Here is a 21,950-nt window from a genome sequence, read left to right as displayed (position 1 = left end):
CCATCTCTAGGTGGTGCTTTTGGGAAAGTACAATGCTCAGGGTTTGGATTTAGACTGTGAACTAATGTTGAGGTGTACCAAAGGGCAAGAATACATCAAAGTGGTGATGCAGAATGGACGAATGATGGGAGCTGTATTGATTGGTGAAACTGATTTAGAAGAAACCTTTGAAAACTTGATTTTAAATCAGATGGATCTTTCAGCATATGGGGAAGATCTCCTAAATCCAAATGTTGACATAGAGGATTATTTTGACTGAAACAAAAACATTGCTTTCCATGATTTTATTTAGAGTTTGAACTTTCAGTGCTGTGGTTTATATAACAGTTTACTCAGAGTTTACAGAAATCAAGTAACCAGCTGTAATTACAATTCTGGAGTGAAGATATAGGGCTGGTGCTGCCAGGCAGTTGGGTGATGGGAGATACATGCTGAAATGGAGCAGCACATCAGGACGAAGTGTACATAAGTCTACGATAAATCAGATTGTTTTTAAAACAGGAATTTTTCACATTTTAGTAATATAGTACTTGAAAACCTTGAACTGTGGCAACCAGATTGGAATTCTATATTGTTTGACAACTGGCTTGTCTTTCCTTGTCACTCTTAACCGAGCATGTTGGGAGTACTGCACTGGCTTGTCCTAGAAGTGCTGCCTAGCAATTTGGGGCTGGTAGAGCACAAAGGCACTTAAAGAAAGGGGTAGCAGTCACACTGCATTTTCAGTATCACCTGCAGGAAGACTTGCATTAACAGGATCCCCTGGAAGAGCCTTACTCTTGGAAACTGCCACATCATGTCAGTTTGGGCATTATACAGATTTTCATCAGCCCATTCCCAAAGGGGAAGTCCAGGGCACGCACTAAGTTCTTTGTGGCCCCTTGTGTCCAAATGTATGTGCAGGTTCATCCCAGGTAACTGACATGGTCATTTAAAAAAGACACTTTTAAAACGGGCTTGTTTTTGCTAAGACTTTTTTGCTCCCTCAGACTTATTTGAACTCTGTTTCCAGGGAGGAGTTTGTGGAGGTATTAAAGCCTAAAACTTGTATTGTGGCAAGTGCCAATTGAATATTTAATTTTGAGCTGCAAAATAATTACGCTTTTATTTCTGCCACTAAAATAAATTTACAATAATAATCTAAGCACCTAGTATAGTGGAAGTTATACAAGTGGCATGTTATAAATGGTGACAGTACAAACCAATTCAAATCTCAAGCATTTCCTGCAGCTAGCTTTCAGGATCTGTTAACCCTTGAAAATAAGTGCTCAAAGGAGCCAAGAACTTTAAAGCCATTCCTAAATATCTTCTCTGTATTCTACAGTGCAAGCTACAGCAATGGGATATTTTAATATAAAAGAGCCCAGTATTAATTTCCAAAGCAATATTTTTTCTTTTTAAAATTACACTAACAGTACAGTGCACTCCACTGAATCAGGATGGCCATTTTCATTGAAACGTCTTCCAGAAAATCCTTTTAGCCTAATTATGTAGTATTCATTGCTGTTCATAAATAAGCAGGAGTGAATTAATTCCACTTAAAGGGAAGCTTTCAGTAAATGGTGTTTAATCCTGTATGAAATTTTAAGCTTTAGTCTTAACACACATTGAAATTACTACAAGAAACAAAGATGAATCAAAACAAGTAGTTTTTATGCACTACAAAACTATTTTGGTAGCTGTGGATATTGCTGAAAAAAAGTGTCTTAAATGTAACGGTCTAATTTTCCATTTATTGTCAAAACTATACAAGGGCGCAGAGCCAAAAATATTGAAACAAGGAAGTTCAGCATTTTTACAGATGCTCCATCACTGACACCTGCTGTTCAGAGAAGGGGGGTAGGGAGGCAGGGAAGTATGACTGTAAGAGATAAGGATGAAACTTTACCTTTTCTGTGAGGAACTTGGTTTATTTATCATGAAGCACTAGCCTACAAACATATCAGGTGTGACCACCTGTCCTGGCCCCAGCCAAATCAGCAGCAGATAAATGTTTTAACCACCTGGAAAAGCTGTTAAACACAGCATGTAAGAATTTTGAAAACTTGAGAACTAACTTAACAGGTGCCTAAATATAGCTTTATTGTAGGTACCTGGGTTTTTTGAAAATCTTGACAAATGCATATTTATGTAGGTGATTTACCAGAGCATCATGTCTGCACCTATTACATCTACATTTAAGGATGTGAAGTCACTTGCTTATTAAATTCAGCTATAAAAAAAATGTCTTTGGTGAAGGGGAGGGGAGGTTGTACTGCAGAAGAAAAGAACACTTCAAGAAGGATGTGGATAAATTGGAGAGAGTCCAGCGAAGGGCAACAAAAATGATTAGGGGACTGGAACACATGAGTTATGAGGAGAGGCTGAGGGAGCTGGGATTGTTTAGCCTGCAGAAGAGAAGAATGAGGGGGGATTTGATAGCTGCTTTCAACTACCTGAAAGGGGGTTCCAAAGAGGATGACTCTAGACTGTTCTCAATGGTAGCAGATGACAGAACGAGGAGTAATGGTCTCAAGTTGCAGTGGGGGAGGTTTAGATTGGATATTAGGAAAAACTTTTTCACTAAGAGGGTGGTGAAACACTGGAATGCGTTACCTAGGGAGGTGGTAGAATCTCCTTCCTTAGAGGTTTTTAAGGTCAGGCTTGACAAAGCCCTGGCTGGGATGATTTAACTGGGAATTGGTCCTGCTTTGAGCAGGGGGTTGGACTAGATGACCTTCTGAGGTCCCTTCCAACCCTGATATTCTATGATTCTATTCTATGATTCTAAGATTTTCTTTGTTGGTATGGACTGTTAATATAGATCTATAGGAAGGTTTGGTAAGGGAGCAAAGGAGAGTTAAGGTGATCAAAGCCACACTGTGGAAAGCAGCCTTTTTTCATAGTCATCATGTAATGCCCCAAACCCTGCTCCAGCATTCTGGTATGATGTGTTACGTGCCTGCTGTTTCAGTGCAGCAATTATTTTAAAAAATGTGAACGCCCCACTTCAAAGAAGTCCATGACCAAAAAGCAGTGACTTCAGTGTTTGAAGGATGAGGCCCAGGGCTAAAAGTATGTATGGCAGGAGAAGGTAGTGATATTCTAAGCTCTGCCTACACAAGTACCATTAACAGCAGTTCAGAATATAGTTAAGTCCTTTTGTGGGGGTTGAATATACCAAGTCCATCAGTTCTCTTGGGCTTCGCAGGGTTCGCTTCCCCTGGTTGAGGTTTGTGTGACCTGCTAGGTTCTTTGGGAGTTCAGACCTGCTAGAGCTCTTCACCTTTGGGGAAGAAAGTGGTGGTACTCTCTCCCACCCACTCATTTAGTATGGCTAAAGCTGCTGTTCCCAATCGATTGATCATTCAGTGGTAAGAGGAAAAACTATATTATAAAGATCTTCACAGTTAAATGTAAACATTTAAAGTATTGTGATTAGCATCCATTAAAATGAGGCAGGTCACACCTCTGAGCTATCATTTCAGGTTCTACGAACAGACATCACTGCAACAGCTAGCTTTGAAAAAGTGACCAAAATGTACTTCTCACTAACCGTACCACAGAATCTTACAAATGGAAGCGTGTGGAGAACAATGCTGTAGCATGAAAGAAGGTCTGATATTCCAGCACAGGCCCAATCCTGCCAACGTCACCTGGCAAAATGCATTAACGTCCAGAATTTTCCCCTAGTAAAACTTGCAGAATTTAGCCAAACACTAACAATATTAGCTGTTTTTTTTCCCTAGGATAAAAGATGGCTAAACGATTTCTTTGAGATTTTGCTGATGGGCTTGTACACACTGCTAGCCTTCATAATTAATTTTCATGAAGTTGGCCAAAAGACTTTGCTAAATACTAATTTTATAAATTTTACAAAATGTACCAAAATTTCTCTACAGCTCAATATCCATTTTTAAAGCCATCCAGGCCAAACTAACAGTTGGTGTGTTTAAAAAGTAGCTGCACGCCAGGATATCTGACATAGCATCTGAAATAGCATAACTATGACAGCTGCTCGTGCTGTGGTACACCAAACTTCTAAGGAACCTAGTAGCACACCATGTGTGCCACACCTGTGGCAAGCACTGAAGGCACTTCAAATTCTAGGCACTTAGACCAAATGGGTCCCAGCTACTCTTCATACACATGGCTAAACGAAGGGACATTTTACTAGGGCTGGCCAAAAGGGGAAATACTCTAGCAACAGTGGCTTAGACAGTTGCAATTTAAGGTGGAACAATAGTGGTTCCTAGTTGGGCTTGGTGAGGGGAGGGCTGTGGGTGCTAGGGTTCCTCAAGTCTGGTATCTGGGTGCCTCTCCAATCTAATCTCAGCTAGAGGCAAATAGGAGCTTTCAGGTTTTAAGGCCAGGATAGGTTAGTATTATTGAGGCTCCTCTGCAGTTGCTTCCTGCCCAGTCTCTGGTGCTTGCCCACAGGTTCTGCACTACCTGATCTGGTTGCAACATCTACTACTCCCAACCTGTTCATGCACAGTATGAGCTCTACCTATGACTCCCCTGCATTCAACTTGCCTGCTACTCCAAATTTACCATGCAGCCACCACTCCTCCAAAGCAAGATTTGCTGGGTCAGGTTCTTCCATAGAGTTGCTGCTTCCTCCCACTATGGACCAGGGGAATGGGATGACATCCATCATAGATGGTCAGGGGGAAGGGAACTGATGGGAATGGTAGTTTCCTGCTTAGCCAATTTAAAGAAAGCATTTTGTGAGACTCCTACATGTTAAACAGAATGAGGCAGATGCCGGGGAGAGGGGAAGGGAACAAGACTCATCTAAAATTGAAGAAGGTCTAGAGCTTTCTGTGGCCAGAACTCAGATTTACTCTCGTTTTCCACTATCATAGCCGTGCTTTTTCTATATCAAGCACATATATAGTTAAAATACACTATCCAGAAACACAAAATAAAACAAAGTACGGCAATTGTTTCAAGATACAACATTTTGAAGCAAAATAGTGAGCTTCCATAGAAATATAATGCCCAGTTCTGTAACACAGTGCAAAAAGTCAGTACAATCACTTCTATGAAAATATTTCCGGTGTAAGTGCACATGTGCAGGTAAGAATGTCAGTGTGCAACCAGGTGCCTACAGGCCACTTACATACATTTGTCTACATTTAATAAAAACCATAACATTTGTATTCATATCTTTGAAATTAAAAATTGTTTGACATTTGAGCTTGCCAGCATAAAAGCCTGGCAGTTGTCATCCTGCAGTTATAACAGAAGAAAGGTGGACCAGTACTGCTATTAGGTCTTAAGCCATATGCGATGTAGAATTGGGCACCTACTCCATAGTTACTTGAATTCTGATCCACTGTGATTTGTTAATGTACAATACTAAAAAAATTCAACACTAGACTTTCTGCAAGCTTATATGTGGGAAAAAAACACCAGGATGGATTTATAGCAAAAAGCAAGAGTAATGGTTTGGTGGGTCTCTCTCAAACTCTCAGTTTTCTACTCATATTCCCTTCTACGATGAAATCTCCCACCCCTTCAGCCTCAGGCCCTGTCAATGCTTAACTGGGAACAGAATTTGGAAACTGTTTTTGAATGCATTTCCAGCAAAACAGGCCAAAGACTATTCAAAATTAGTTTTGTTTGGAACAATATTTAAACTCACATTCCAAATTCTATTCCAGGGCCAGTGTACATGGCATCATAGTCAAAAGCTAATACCAAAGCTACAAACTTTAGCTGTATGTGCTAAATTCCCTGCGCTTTCAGAATATTTATCAAGACCAGTTGTCCTACCACCAACATTTCCTATGATCTAATAGATCATTTTTCAGCATCATTTCTTTGTCTCAGTAATTATTACAGTTTTGATTAACTAGTTCGGCGCCACAAAGAACACTTAGCACATTAAGATGAACCTGCTATGGACAACCAATCCCAGAAACGTAAGCAAGCACAACAATGCAGTCCTGAGGTTTCCTTACACCACCCCATTAAAGGGATTAATCTATTTGTGCAAGTTTTGTCTACTAAATTTCAGTGATCTGCATTTTTTCATGTCAACAGCATCATTTTAAGTAGCTGATATGCAGATTGCTCACCAGGACAAAATTCAGCTAGTAAAATGTAAATTTGTTTACATGGGATAAGAAAAATTTTAGGCATGGGCTTGTGTCAAATTTCAGATCCAGATCAGAACTTCACCGAAGTTCTAGGGGCTTGGGTCTACCTCTAATATACATATGTAAAAGATATATACACTTTAAAGCACATGCATGCATTTTGCCTTAGGGAGTATGGGCAAGGATGAACCCCAACAAGCCACTTTACAAAACCTGCAGTGGCCACATAGCATCCTGCCATCAAACAACATGCTTTTACTTGCACAGTGCTACTGAGTATAAACAAGGCCACTGTATATTCAGGATTTAGGAATGACAGATAGAATGGTCTTAATGTGTAACAATCCTTTCTCAGATTGACTAATGCACACAGCTTGCCTGATAATCCCGATTGTTATTGTAGGGTTGTTGGTAACCTTACATCATCAACCCTTTGGATGCATATTTAAAGATAAAATAAAGTTAGTCAAAGGAACATGTCAGTTTCAAGCTCCCAGGGTGTCACTGCAAACAAAAATGATAACGTTCAGCTACAGTGTGCCATCTCAAACTTCTCCTAAAATAATGTTTCCAATCAGTTCAAAAGTGATTTTATGTTCTCCTGTAGAAACTTGAATTTGAGGGACCAGATCCTCAGCTAGTGTAAATCCGCACTGATTATTCCCTTGACATGTGGGACTATGCCAACTTGCCCCACCTGAGGATCTTATCCAAGGTCTTTGTTAGTAAATTTTGTTGTTCTTTTCTGTCTGCTAAAAACATTGATTTACTTCCTAGTTTCTGACAGATGAGCCAACAAAAGCTGCCTTGTTTGCTATCATTATCTAAGCTGTTGTAAGTAAGTAGCAGCAGCATTTTACAATAGGGATTGTTCCGTGGCTTGTGCTCTCTTTGCCATCTACAAAAATAACAGGTGTGCATAAATGAATATATATGTATGTTTCTCAGAGACAAAGTGGTTAAAAAATTAGGGTTGAGAGGCTGCAGTAGATAAATTTAAGGTAGGCCATATTCTAGGCCGAAAACACTTTAACAGTGTGAGTACCGGAAAACACATTTCCATATCTACTCCATGAAGTACTGATGCGTCAACAGATCATCAGAGAATACTGCCCACATCCTAACACCGCACAGATTGGAGCAGAAGTATGTGTGTTCCTGTGAGACTTTAGGCCTAATTATTCATCAGTGAATGGCAAGTTTCCCATTGACTTCAATGGGAGCAGGATGAGGTCCAAGCTGAGGTATGTTGAACTAGTTCTATAATTTGTGTTTAAAGGTAATGACTTGTTATTTTCTTGGTCAAATTCATTAGTGAAATTGTTGTTTGTACATTCACCGAATAATACAACATGAACTAAACGAAAAAAACCTGCTCAAGGGCAAGGAAGTGGGGTTTTAATTTTGTTTTAAATAAGGTGCTTTTGAAAAGCCCACAAGGGAATTAGGTGCCCAACTCCCATTGACTTTCAGTAGGAGTTGGGCACCTAATTTTTTCACATGCTTTAGAAAATACAACTGTTAAGCCAACATACCCTTTTCTAACATTTAAACAGATCTTGAAAGGGTAATTTTTCCATCTGAACAACAAGCAGGAGAAATTTAAGAGATAATGTGATAAATATATTTGTTGTTTTGCATATGTGAATATATACGGTTTAGTTTGCTTTTCCTATCATTAGGAGCAGTGTAGCTAGAGGGTATAATGAGGATGCTTTACGTTTATATGAGTTTAAGTGCATTACTACAGTATATTTTACTATGACATTGTGTGCTTTGTAAAATAAAGAGGGTTTGAAAAAAGCAATATATATTGAAATGATCTGCATGAGACATCAGACCCATATAATCAGATATGGGCTGATTATTTTGATAACCCTTTGTTTATCCATGGTCTACTTAACGCCAGATTTTTGCCTGCTTGTATGTTCAGAAATTGCATATATTTGTTTTTTGCCCAACCTTTCTGAGGAACACACAAATCCTTTGCATTTAAAAGAAGCAATTAATAAAATACAAATTATACTTCTGCACAGAGTTCTCACAGAGAAGCGGAAATGGTAGGATCCTAGATATACTTTTCATTGTAAAATTCAGTCCAGGACTACCAGCTAGTCATCATCATCCTCAAGCTTAAGCTTCTTTGTTTTAGGGTTGTTCTCACAATGGCGCCGTTTCTGTGCTTTTGTCTTCTTTGCAGCAGAGTTCTGGATAGTCTCAGAAATGTCTTCTCGTACGTTTCCACCAGGCCCTCCAGAATTAGAAGACTGAGGAGATTTGACCTGTGGATCATAAACACAGCTCAATTAAGACAGACTCTCTTTCTCCTTCCTCAGTACATACTGAGGACGTACTATAATGATCAAGCTTTATTAAGGGTGATGCAGAGAGGAGTTCTTTTTGTGGCCATTGTTCTACTCTTTTACAACAGCATCTGTGAGATGTTCCTGTGGCATGTCCAAATTTCTTCAAAAGATAACGTGCACAGGGCAGCATTAACAGTGTATTATGCCCACAGTACCTGCTACATTCAGAAGAATGATTCAGCTGAACCTGAAATACCCCTTTAAAGGCAGTAACATCTGTGACAAATACATAGAATATGTTGTTGCTACATCATATTAAGCTGCTGTATGTAAGATACTTGAGATTTTCAGTCTAGTCAACAGAGTTATTTCATCCATTCAAATGATCAGTTCCTGCTAACGATAAAGCCAACATGGCTGTTGAGCAACCAATTGCACCCTCATTAGAGCTGATCAAGGGTCTGATTCTGTAAACTCTTGCTCACGTGGCACAGTTCTTACATGAGCAAAATGTGGCAGGATCTGTACCTATTTTAACTTTATGTCCAAATAGCTATAGAATGTAAGTGGTCCCTAATTCTATGTAAGTGCCATTCTTGTTAATCTATATTTTAATTGGGGATAGAGAGGCAAGTTGAAACAACATTTACAGACTGATTCAGTCATATTTAATAGTGACTACAGCAACAATTATTTTAAATAAGTCTAAACACTGGTCCACATTCTTGTTACATAACAAGATGTTAATTCCTATTACCTCAACTAAAATTGATAGCATTGCTAATGATTTGCATAGGTATAACTGGAAAGAATATGTTGCTATAGCTACATAGCTTTCGACTTATTGTCAAAAGGGTTTCAAATATAAATCAACATCGCTATAATGCCTAAATGTGGAATCTGTATGAGAGCTGTAAGACGGTTCACAATGACAATTGTAAGTCTTGTGGTTTAATATTTATATTACCTGGAATTCTATTCTTGCTGAAATATGATTCTAAATGCATTCATCACTCATGTTAATTCCATTGTATTACACACAGCGAGAATGAGCAAATCCGTTCAGGTGAAATGTAAAGAGAACACAACACTTCTGAACTTTTTTTTTAAAATCAGTACTGAACTTTTCCCCCCTCCTCCTCACCCTCCTACATTTTGCATCTTAAAATGTGTAATTGGAAAGACACTATTGCAAAAAGGATCAAAAGAAACATATTTAATGAGGTAGGGGGGAAATACACTGAGGAAAAAACATTCTTAATTTTACACATAGTAAACAGGCACTAACCAGCTGTGGTAAATACTAATGGAAAAATAATCATATAAAGTAGTCAGTATATATATTACACGCACACACACACACAAATACCTTGTCAACACTTTTTTTGTTTGATCTCCCGGGCATGGTGATAACATATGCCTCATTTTTTAGCAGATCAGCTTTGGGTCCAATTTTCAAGTAGGATATTGTAGCAAATGCTGTGAAACTGAAGTCTTCCCTGCAAAAGTTAAGCCACAGTCAGAGGAAAAAACTGGGAACAGGAGTAGTGTGAGCAGAATAGATATGAGGGGGAAATGTGGAGACATTTAGGAACTGTTATGAATAGATGCCCCACTAATTCCTTGATCCTGTTGCACCTATGCAAGCAAATAATCACTGAATTAAAATGGCAGTTGGCAGGATTGTCTCTTGAATTAAGGTATAAAGTGCCAACTTTATTTTGCTGACTTTTTGGCACTTCTCATTGGTCTAGTGGAGTACAAATAATATGACATCTGGACACTAAGCGAGGGAAAAAAAACAAAAAACATTTTGACTCAGTCAACCTTCCTGTCCTATCAGGCTCATAAAGGTCAAGTGTGTAAATCCTTTGTCATTTTTTGTTCATGATGGAAAGTTCACGGGATGTCAGAGTCCCATATATTCAGAGGTCCTGATGTTGAAAAGAAAGCAGCACACATCCATGGAATCACAGGTTACAAAATGAAATCGGTGTCATTTTCGTTGTGTTTTCTTAAGTCTCACATGCCACAGTAAACCCCTAATGGTGCAATAGGTTCTGCACAAGCAATCTTCTTTGCCCATCTCATCTCAATGCAGTCAATGTGGTGCTGCACAAGTGCAACAGTTAGTTTGCCTCAGTGGCACTTGTTCCAGGATTGGGGACTATCATTAACAAATCATTAACAAATTTAGCATTTACCCCCCACTTTTGTGATATTATACCAAAACAGCACTGTTGCAGAGAAAACAGGTCAGTAAAAGCTTTGGTATCCAGCATGCTGGAGGCATGGGGGAGCTGGTCAGTCAAAAATTCAAGTTAACCAAGAGTTATACTTACCAATGGAGGGAGAGAGTTTGGGTGTGGGACGGGGTGGTCAGGCAGGGGGTTAGGGTGCAGGAGGGATTTCAGGGTGCCAGATCTGGGCAGTGCTCACCTTGGGTAGCTCCCCACAAGTAGCAACATGTCCCTCAGATCTTAGGTGGGGGTGCAGCGAGGCAGCTCTGCACACTGCCTCTGCCCACAGGCACCTCCCCCAGAGCTCCCATTGGCCGCGGTTCCCAGCCAATGGGAGCTGCAGAGTCAGCACTTGGGGAGGGGGCAGCGCATGAAGCAGCGGGACAACTGGACACTTGGCAACCCTATTGAGGATTTGTATTGGGAGATATCAAAAATGCTGGTTTCTAGAGCTTTCTGGTTGGTAAAGTGCCAGATAACACAACTTTTACTGTAATTAGAAGATTTCAAAGGAAAGAATGAATGGTCACACATACTTCAGATACTGCTGCAGAATGAAATGGGCAATAATCCTCTCCAGTTCATCACGAGGGAGCGTTGGAGGAACAACATCAGCCACTCTTAACTTTGACACACCTTTGCCCAGCCAGGCATCAATTAATTTCAGTGGAGTGAGTTTTTCACTCATGTTATCCGCTTGCTCTAGTATTTTGATTAGATCCCTGCAGTATCCCGTTACATCCATTCTCTCAAATGCTACAAGGGAAAGAAGAGGTTTATTACTTCAGAACAAAGCCTACTGTGCCAGAGATGTTTCTTTTCAATAAAATATAAATCAATTCTATACGGCTGGAATATTGTGAACTCGGATGTTTGTGATTATCAGGTATTGTTCAAGTCACATTTATGCTTGTACTTAATAATTTAATCTCCAATCCTGCAAAGACTTTCATACATGCTGAACTTTACACACTGAATAGTCCATTTCAGTGGCACTACTCCCAGCATAAAGTTACGCATGTGCTCAAGTCTTTGCAGGCTCAGGCTGGTTATTTTGTCAGTCATCTGAAATGCTGATCTACTACTGCAGCTTTTAGTATTCAAATTCTACCTAGAATTCTAGACCTTTCCCAGCTACCTTCTAATGGGAATAGGAACAACGCTGACATTTCAAATAATAAAGCTGATGCATCCAGCTAGTTTTTTTAAAATGGATTTCATAGTAGCTTGTCATGAATAAGTCTCCTAATTTAGGTAGGAAGCAATTTAAATCTCATTTGGACATGTGATGTGACTTCAGTGTTTTTGTTAATTGTGGCGTTTTGCTGACTCACAAACTAGGTAATATATTATTTGCAACTGGGTTCTCTCTCCCCCCGGTGGTATTTATTCTGAAACATTTACAGAGCAGAGCAAAGTAAAGTTACACAGAGCTTTACTGCATATAAATTGAGGCAAGAAATGTCTTAGGAGTTTACAGACTAGAGACAGAATACACATTTTTTTTAAAAAACAGAAAAGCCTCAAACAAATTTATTCCAATGGAAAAAAGGATAGAAATGGCTATGAGACAGACTGTAACAGCATCCAGTGTGGGTCACTGAAAGGAGTGTCTTTCACAGAAAGTTGCCCAGACCCCGACCTAATGCTACTAAGGTAAGGTTCCCCACAGACATGACTATGACAGGAGATTGAGAATAAAATAGCAATCAGACAGGTCATCCTTCAAATATTTTTCACTGGCCAGTTCTTATTCGATACAGGTCCAAACAAAAACCCAGGATCTGAATATCCAAACTAGGCTTACGTTCAGTTCCAGATCTGAACTTCACTGTTCAAGCCTCATCTCTAATTATTATCAAATACTTCCTTACAAAAATAAAAAGTATTGTATACAAGCAAATTCCAAAAATTTTATGCCAAAAAAGTCATTCAAACATCTTCATACGTGTCTCTCCCAGCCTATCATTTGAAGAAAAATAAAAGAGAGAGAGCGCGCACACGAGTGCACAGGGAAGGAATGTAATCTAGTGATCAGAGCTGGGGACTGGAGAATCAGGATTTACTCCAAGCTGACACTACACAGGGCTATTGAGATGTTTGGATCGCTCTGAAATCTTTGGACGACAGGTGCTATGTAAATGGTAGGACTGCTGTGTTTACATTCCCTCCTTCTTGAGTACTCTTTCTATTCTTAATATAATATTTCTTTGAGTGCAAAGAAAAAGCACTCAAAAGTTACAAAATGCCAGAATTAAGGTTGCCTGTAACCTTCGTTCTGCCCCCTTGTGTACATGTATGATGGATTAGGGCTGCAGATTTGTCCTGGCACTTTTTTAAAAATCACAGATCAGAGTTGTCACAGTTACTTTCATAAAAGTCACAGATTTAGTGACTGCTCCGTGATTTTTGATTAAAAAAATGCCCTGACAAATTAAACTCAACTATCCCGCTTCAAAATTATAGCATCCCAGTGTCCTCCTCCTCCATTGCCCCCTCACCCCACCAAAGGGGCACCAACTGCTTGCAGCAGCACCCTCTATTCTGGCACTGCAATGCTAATCCTGGGCTCGTCAGAGGGGGATCCTAGGAAGTGGTCTTGAGCCTGCCCCACACTCACCTCCAGCACAGGTAGCAGCAGCTCCTGTGTCTTGCAGGTCTCGGTTCAGCTCACTACCCCGGGTGTCGTGACCTGGCACTTGAGATCACAGCACTGCTCAGGTTTGGCCGGCCCTCTGTCGTGACTGGGTCAAATTTGAGTGAATGGTGCTGCAACCCTGTGCACCTGGTTGTAACACCACTCACTCAGATTTGGCTCGGCCATCCCACCCCCACTCATGACAGAGGGGCGACGGAACCAAACATGAGTGGCGCTGCAATCCTGTGTGCCAGGAAACAACGCCCAGCCCCATAGGATAAGAACTGCCACTGCAGGGTGAGTGCAAGGTGGGCTTGCTCTCCAACCCCTCTCCTCTCCCAAGACCAGGCCAGTGAGATGACCCACCAAGAACCTTTCCACAGGTTAGTCAGAGAAACTACAGTACCCATGAGTTTTTACATCACCATGACAAGCCTGTAGCCCTTATGTGATCAGTCTTTAAAAAGATGATCACACACTACTTTTCCCACAGGACCCCTGCCTGATTCAGTGCAAAAGTAACAGAGCAATTGTAGGCTGTCATCCTCTGTGTGGACCAGCACTAGAGGGGGGAAATAACACACACACTTTGTCAGTGTTTAATTGTTGACAGCAGAGGAATGGTGAGATACTGGAATGTTTGGTTCCATTTCAGGCTCTGAAAAATAGCGTGCTCTAGTGGGCACAGGCCCTTCTGCCTATTCCTCTTTCTTGTCCTGTCCACTCCAAACCATCCCTATCCCAGTCCTGTTTCTTTCCCATCCCTGGCTCTTCATTCCAATCCCATTCTCCTTGCCCACCACAGTCCCAGGCTGCACTCCTTAGACTTGCCTCCCCACCATCCCAGCTCTGTCTCCTTTCCCAGTCAGTCCCAAACATCTCAACTCCCAGTTTCTCTCTTCCCCCACCCCCACCAGGCTCCATGTCCCAATCAACTCCTCTCCCTCACCCCCAGAGGGTGCACCAGCAGAGAATCATTCAGAGCACGGCTCACAGCCTCCCTGCTCTCTGTTCCAGAGCCTGCCCTAACCCCAGTCCAGAGCAGCAATTACAGGGAAAGTTCTTTTGATCATCCACAACCCAGGCTTAACCCCAGTCCAGAGCATGCTAGCTGCTCTCTGGTGATGGCACATGTGTAGTTTGATCACACATGGGGCTGGAGCATGCCCAGTGTGAATGGAATCTTCTTTAGAGATTTTAGCTGCTGAATTCTAAATAGTCTCTACTGAGCATGTGTGAACATAATTTTTTTTCCAAAGAGATAGGCAAATTTGGGCAGATTTGCACAGGGACAGCAAAAAGGCACATCTGACACAAAAGCCACCCTGGCCAAATTTCAAGTGCCTGTTGCAAAGCATTAGGGCACTAGAGCTTCTCAAAGAAAAGGACATCAGAATATATTTTCAACCTGGGCAAAACAACATGTTTTCCCTTAGTCTAGTTCTTGAAAACAGCTGGACTGTTTTGGCTGAAATTTAAGAATTCAGCCCAAGGAAGATACCCAGCAGCATAGAAAATTTCAGCCCAAATGGTTAAAGTTATGCAAATTTATAAGCAAATGAAAACAGGGTCTTGCAACGGGAAGTGTTGAGCAACCTTAAAAAATAGGCACGGCTACTACCCTGCCTACATGATTGACCGATTAGTTGAATTCCCTTTTAGAAGGCTTTAAACATCTTGTCTAGACTGGACATTTCTTTGAAGCATATAGTAACCCTACTGTCTGCTTTCAAATTAAACATCAGTTTACTTACAAAGCTTCTCTCTACAGCAGTTATCACACATTTTGTTGCAGTTTGCAGAATCCCACACTTCATCAAAATGCTGAGCAATCAATACGCGGCGACACCTGAGAGTATAGAGATATAGATATAGATATTTATTTTAGAGATGAGGCAACAGTAAGATTGTAAAATACAGGTGCACATATATATTACATCAAATGAATGGTGCAGAGAAAGCCACTTAAGTGATCCTATCTTGTCTCAAAAAAAGAAAAAGCGGTCACTCAAGAAGGAAATACTGTTTTACTGTGGCATTCACTGCTACGACTATTGTTGAGTGAACAGCTTATTTAAATAGAAAAGATTAGTTACATGATAATCAACAGCATCTGCAATTCCAGTAAGTAGGATGAAAATGACAAGGACTATTGATACTAATGCTTCAGAATATCAATTGGATTGTGAGATTAGGCCAAGATTTTCCCCTACCCCTGTTGTACAGTATTCACTAAACTGGCAAGAACATTGTCAAGGGCAGGAGTTCCACCTTCTTCTGAAGTATATCAGATTAAACAGGACTCTGATCCAGTCCGACTATTATGTACTGATATCTCAAAGCAAAATATTCCAGCACATACACTGAAAGGGGCTTGAAACCTACATGCTTTTGGCTGATTTCTTTTACAGCTGTAATACAAACTACTTCTACCATGCACATTTTTAAAACAGCGAGAGAGAGTGAGTGGTAAGTTAAACACTCTTATTTCATATGCTATATCAAATGTGATGATCTTCAGATACACAAATCCTGGCATATGTGACTGTTCCCTATTAATATCTATAAACATGGAAGAAAAGTTATTTAAAAAATAAAAAAAACCATCAGAAAGCCAGAATAACTTACTTGTTCATGTTGTGGCAATAGGATACCATATCATATAGTTTCTGTTGCCCCACAGTCTCCATCACTACCATGCTGCTGATTCTGAATATATCTCCAAAACCATAATATAAAATGCAGTCAGCTTTCTGGTCATCTCGACCTACAATGCATTTGAAACAACACCATTTAGACTTTGCATTTAGACTTTTCACAAGTTTAGGAACAAAGAAGAAATGTTTTATGAATATGCAAAATGTGACCCAAGAACCACTTCATGCCAACTGGCAAGGGAGTGCAGAGGATTTACAGGAATCTCTGGATTCTGTATGTATATTCTGGTTCAAAGGATGTACAGTGAGATCTCAAAATGAAAGGCAGTGTCACACTGGTCATCATCATCATTGTGAAATGTACGCAGATACTATGTAAGGAGTTATGTATATATACACACCCTGAAAAGTATGCTCTCAAAGTCTGTAACAAGGAATTAGTCTCCAGTACAGTCTTAATGTATACATCAGAAGTCAATGGAAGCAGAGATAGGCAAGCACTGGTGCTTATGAAAAATCCCTCCTGAAAAACATGCATTGACATTAATCCAATTCAAATGAATTTTTATATCAAATATTTGTTGGCTACACAATTTCAGCCATTTTAATAGGCCTCCAAGAGGGCCAACAAAAAATAATTTAGTACAAAGGCAGCTTTTTAACTGCCACTACACCTCCTGATCTATCGAGGATCAAACCCTCAAGTGCTGCTATCACATTGTGGAAATACTCTAACGAAGCATTCTATTTAACAACAATACTGCTTTATCTCGCTAGGATGAGTGACAATTTTTCCTTTTGATTTTGGTAGGACTACGTACTGTTGGGTGTTCGCATGCACTGGTCTCCCATTCCCATAACCTTGGCAAAGCCTGAACACTTATGAAATTTTATCACAGTTAGGCATAAAGAATCATTTCATTTGGATGCAGGGAAAAAGAGGAAGGTTTCATGTTCAAAGACTATAGGCCAAAAATTCAGCCATATGCAGATGGAGTAAATACACCCCACATGGAAGAGCGAGTCAAATCAGTAGTGTGGAAGTATAACATTGTATAAGTATAGCGTTGTATAAGGGGACATGCTGGATACATTGTATATGAGAGGGCATGCCAAAACATGTTACAAAGTATCTGAGGGAGCACATGTAGGGCCTAATGACATCAGCCACACTATCAGAGGCTCGTTCACCTGCACATCTACCAATGTGATATATGCCATCATGTGCCAGCAATGCCCCTCTGCCATTTACATTGGTCAAACTGGACAGTCTCTACGTAAAAGAATAAATGGACACAAATCAGATGTCAAGAATTATAACATTCATAAACCAGTCGGAGAACACTTCAATCTCTCTGGTCACGCAATCACAGACATGAAGGTCGCTATCTTAAAACAAAAAAACTTCAAATCCAGACTCCAGCGAGAAACTGCTGAATTGGAATTCATTTGCAAATTGGATACTATTAATTTAGGCTTAAATAGAGACTGGGAGTGGCTAAGTCATTATGCAAGGTAGCCTATTTCCCCTTGTTTTTTCCTACCCCCCCCCCCGATGTTCTGGTTTAACTTGGATTTAAACTTGGAGAGTGGTCAGTTTGGATGAGCTATTACCAGCAGGAGAGTGAGTTTGTGTGTGTATGGGGGTGGGGGGGTGAGAAAACCTGGATTTGTGCAGGAAATGGCCCACCTTGATTATCATGCACATTGTAGGGAGATTTCAGAGTAACAGCCGTGTTAGTCTGTATTCGCAAAAAGAAAAGGAGTACTTTTCTTGTAGCACCTTAGAGACTAACCAATTTATTTGAGCATGAGCTTTCGTGAGCTACAGCTCACTTCATCAGATGTATACCGTGGAAACTGCAGCAGACTTTATATATACACAGAGAATATGAAACAATACCTCCTCCCATCCCACTGTCCTGCTGGTAATAGCTTATCTAAAGTGATCATCAGGTGGGCCATTTCCAGCACAAATCCAGGTTTTCTCACCCTCCACCCCCCCACACAAATTCACTCTCCTGCTGGTGCTAGCCCATCCAAAGTGACAACTCTTTACATAATCAAGTCGGGCTATTTCCTGCATAAATCCAGGTTTTCTCACATCCCCCCCACCCCCATACACACACAAACTCACTCTCCTGCTGGTAATAGCTGGGAAATGGTACTCCTTTTCATTGTAGGGAGAGTGGTCACTTTGGATGAGCTATTACCAGCAGGATAGTGAGTTTGTGTGTGTGGTTTTTGGGAGGGGGGTGAGGGGGTGAGAGAACCTGGATTTGTGCAGGAAATGGCCCAACTTGATTATCATGCACACTGTGTAGAGAGTTGTCACTTTGGATGGGCTATCACCAGCAGGAGAGTGAATTTGTGGGGGGGATGGAGGGTGAGAAAACCTGGATTTGTGCTGGAAATGGCCCAACTTGATGATCACTTTAGATAAGCTATTACCAGCAGGACAGTGGGGTGGGAGGAGGTATTGTTTCATATTCTCTGTGTGTATATAAAGTCTGCTGCAGTTTCCACGGTATGCATCCGATGAAGTGAGCTGTAGCTCACGAAAGCTCATGCTCAAATAAATTGGTTAGTCTCTAAGGTGCCACAAGTACTCCTTTTCTTCATGTAGGGACAGTTAGCTTTTGACTGGAAAAGCAATTAAGATAGAGCCAGCAGGTCTAAGAAGCAGGCATCAGAATGGAAGGTGTGAAGGGCAATTAGTCAAGTTAACTGGAAGCTGTTAAAGGAGATTGTTAAGGGTGGCAGGTAATTGAAGATATGTGACTGGTCTCAGGGATCTCGAAGGGTGGTGACTAAAATCTTTTTTCTTCTTTTGTCTGTAACTTCTCTGTAACTTGTTCTCCAAAAACCTTATAAAAATTAAGAGACACAAGCCCCACTCGGGGGGCTCACTTCTAAATGTATTAGCAGAGCAGCTTTGCTAATAAAACAGAGTGGTCTGATAAAGTGTGAGTCTGAGTCAAACTTTGACAGTAGTTACATAAGCAATGGCATAAACTTTCATAAAACAAAGTTTAAGTAGGTGTAAGCAGCACCAGTGTAATGGGAGTTTACACTAAACATCCAGGGGCAGCAGTTAGAGCCATTAACTGGTGGTCCCTACCTCATCAGCTTTAATTCATTCATGCCATCATCCCTGACATGACCTGCGAACAGTTCAGTACTAGTATAAGCAGATGCAAACTCCCATTGATTTCAGTAGAAGTTGTGCCTTTTTTATGCCAGTACTGAAGCTGATGCCTAACATACATATGAAGAAAAGGCAGTGTTCAAATCTCAGTCAATTGCTTCATGAGGTCTTCAGAAGCCTTCCACGTAACTTCAAATCCTGTCCGAGTTTGTGCGTTACTACCGAGCCAAAGGAAAATCAGCAACTGTCCAGCCTTCCAATTATTGAGTATCACTGAGTTTTTCCTCAGTTTATGCTGTTGCATTCTCCCTCTTCTATGTCACTATTCCCTCTGAATCAATATCTAACCAACACTACAGCAGGTGCTAAGGGGTATTTCTGTGGAAGATGTCATTTTTCAGATGAAACAAAACAGAGGTCTTCATTATTTATGGTCGTGTAAACATTCTTTTAACTCTAGTGTACTGACCAAATTTGAACCAATCAAAATTCTCCCTCTAATTTCAATTTGCTAGGATGGTATTACTCCCTTTTAGCCCTCAGATGTGTAGTGTTGGTGTGCACTAGTCAATAGCTGATGCTCTATACCCAATAGGTGGCTGCATTTTCATGGTGAAAGAAATGAATCTCGTATAGAGCTCAGAGATCACTTGAGAGAGAGTTTGGGATGAAAAGCACAATACAGTCATGGGTCAAACATCCCAAGTAGTTATACAAATAGCACACATCTGATCAGCCAACAATTTGCATGTCATGAAGTAATTTTGGTAACAATGGGTGTCACAAAACAAGAATATGCTAAAAAACAAAAGGCAGAGGGCCAGATTTTCATTTATATTAAGGCTCTTTTACACCACTCTGGCAGTGTAAATAGCCCTTACAGTGAGTGTAAATGTAATTTATGCCCACTTTAAGACCTCTTTAATTGCCAGAATGGTGTAAAGGGACCTTAAGTGTAAATGAGAGCCAGGCCAAAAGCACAACATATATTAGCATACGAATGGTCATAATGGGTGAGGCCAATGCTCCACCTAGCCAATATCCTGTCTTCCAAGGCCAAGCGCTTCAAATGGAATGAACAGAACAAGGCAATCAAGTGATTCATCCACTGTCCACCAGTCCCAGCAACTGGCGCTCAGCGGCTTAGGGACACCTGGAGCATGGGGTTGCATCCCTGACCATCTTGACTAATAGTCACGGATAGACCCACCCTCCATGAATTTATCTAATTCTTTTTTTAACTCAGTTATAATTTTTGCCTTCATGACATCTCCTGGAAATGAGTTCCACACAGTGTGTGAAGAAGTACTTCCTTTTGTTTGTTTTAAACCTGCTGCATATTAATTTCATTGGGTGACTCCTGGTTCTTGTATTATATAAAGGGGTAAATAACACTGCCCTATTCACTTTCTCCCCACCATTCATGATTTTATAGACCTCTATCATACCCCCACCCCTTAGTCACCTCTTTCCAAGATGAATAGTTCCAGTCTTTTTAATCTCTCCTCATAGGGAAGCTGTTCCATACCCCTCATCATTTTTGTTGCCCTTCTCTGTACTTTTTCCATTTCTATTATATATCTTTTTTTTTCCAGATAGGGTGACCAGAACTGTGGGCATCCCATGGATTTAAATAGTGGCATTATGATATTTTCTCTTTTATTATTTATTCTTTTCCTAATGGTTCCTAACATTGTTACCTTTTTTGACTGCTGCTGCACACTGACCAGGTGTCTTCAGAAAACTAGCCATGATAACTTTAAGATCTCTTTCTTGAGTGGTAACAACTAATTTGGACCCGATCATTTTGTACATTTAGTTGGGATTGTTTTCTCCAATGAGCATTTATCAACAATTAATTTCATCGGCCATTTTGTTGCTCATTCACGCAGTTTTGTGAGATCCCTTTGTAACTCTTTGCAGTCAGCTTTGGACTTAACTACCTTGTGTAATTTTGCATCTTCTGCAAACTTTGCCACCCTACTGTTTATCCCCTTTCCCAGATAATTTATGAATATGCTGAACAGCACTGGTTGCAGTACAGGTCCTGGTAGGACCCCATATTTAGCTCTCTCCATTCTGAAAACTGAACATTTATTCCTTGTTTCCTGTCTTTTAACCAGTTACTGAACCACGAGGGGACCTCCTCTCTTGCCCCAGGGCTGTTTACTCTGCTTAATAGCTTTTGGTGAGAGACTTGTCAAAGGCTTTCTGAAAGTCCAAGTATACTATATCCACTGGATCACCCTTTTGTTGACCCCCCCCCAAAGAATTCTAGTAGATTGGTGAAGCATGATTTTCTTTTACAAAAGGGCCATGTTGACTCGTTCCCAATAATCACGTTCATTTATGTCTGATAATTCTGTGCTCCACTACAGTTTCAACCAATTTACCTGGTACTGAAATTAGGCTTACTGGGACGGCCTCTGGAGCCTTTTTTTTTTTTAAATTGTTGTCACATTAGCTATCCCCCAGTCATCTAGTACATCAGCTAATTTAAGTAATAGGTTACATACCACAGCTGTTAGTTCTGCAATTTTATATTTGAGTTCCTTCAGAACTCTTGGGTAAATACCATCTGGTCCTGGTGACTTATTACTGTTTAATGCTCTGTGTCAACATACTGCAATGACAAATCTGTGATGGGATGTACAAACCCCATGCTGAGCCTGAAGGGGTGAAGGGACAATACTGCGCTCAGGTAGCCCTACCTCTCCAGACCTACAAAGCACACTTTAACTGGAAAGGAAGCTTAAAAGGGAGCAACTCAGCTCAGAATGGGGAGGAAGACAGACTTACTCTGCAGGCTCCTGAATAAGGATGCCGAAGAAGCCTCCATGTGAGGAAGAAGACTGCCTGCTGAGACCCGTTGGGG

The 21,950-nt window shown here is 40.6% G+C and overlaps 2 protein-coding genes across 5 annotated transcripts in view; one reads left to right on the top strand and one right to left on the bottom strand.

Annotated features, from left to right (window-relative positions):
- The window catches only part of PYROXD1 (pyridine nucleotide-disulphide oxidoreductase domain 1), a 36,201-nt gene extending 34,485 nt beyond the window's left edge, over window positions 1-1,716 (top strand). For both annotated transcript variants that reach the window (XM_048827107.2, XM_048827117.2), the window contains one exon: window positions 11-1,716. In XM_048827107.2, coding sequence (XP_048683064.2) covers window positions 11-259 — 249 coding nt within the window. In that variant the 3' untranslated portion in view covers window positions 260-1,716. The remainder of the gene's footprint in view (window positions 1-10) is intronic.
- Window positions 1,717-4,907: 3,191 nt separating this feature from the next.
- RECQL (RecQ like helicase) overlaps window positions 4,908-21,950 on the bottom strand; it is a 32,331-nt gene continuing 15,288 nt past the window's right edge. For all 3 annotated transcript variants that reach the window (XM_048827092.2, XM_075121909.1, XM_048827084.2), the window contains exons 11-15: window positions 15,899-16,037; window positions 15,025-15,119; window positions 11,169-11,388; window positions 9,762-9,891; window positions 4,908-8,368 (exon numbers count right to left, since the gene is read on the bottom strand). In XM_048827092.2, coding sequence (XP_048683049.1) covers window positions 8,198-8,368; window positions 9,762-9,891; window positions 11,169-11,388; window positions 15,025-15,119; window positions 15,899-16,037 — 755 coding nt within the window. In that variant the 3' untranslated portion in view covers window positions 4,908-8,197. The remainder of the gene's footprint in view (window positions 8,369-9,761; window positions 9,892-11,168; window positions 11,389-15,024; window positions 15,120-15,898; window positions 16,038-21,950) is intronic.

The sequence above is a fragment of the Caretta caretta genome, chromosome 1, assembly GCF_965140235.1.
Source record: "Caretta caretta isolate rCarCar2 chromosome 1, rCarCar1.hap1, whole genome shotgun sequence".
Lineage (NCBI taxonomy): Eukaryota > Metazoa > Chordata > Testudines > Cheloniidae > Caretta > Caretta caretta.
Note: the sequence above shows the minus strand (reverse complement) of the source record. Positions and strands in the feature narration are given on the sequence as shown.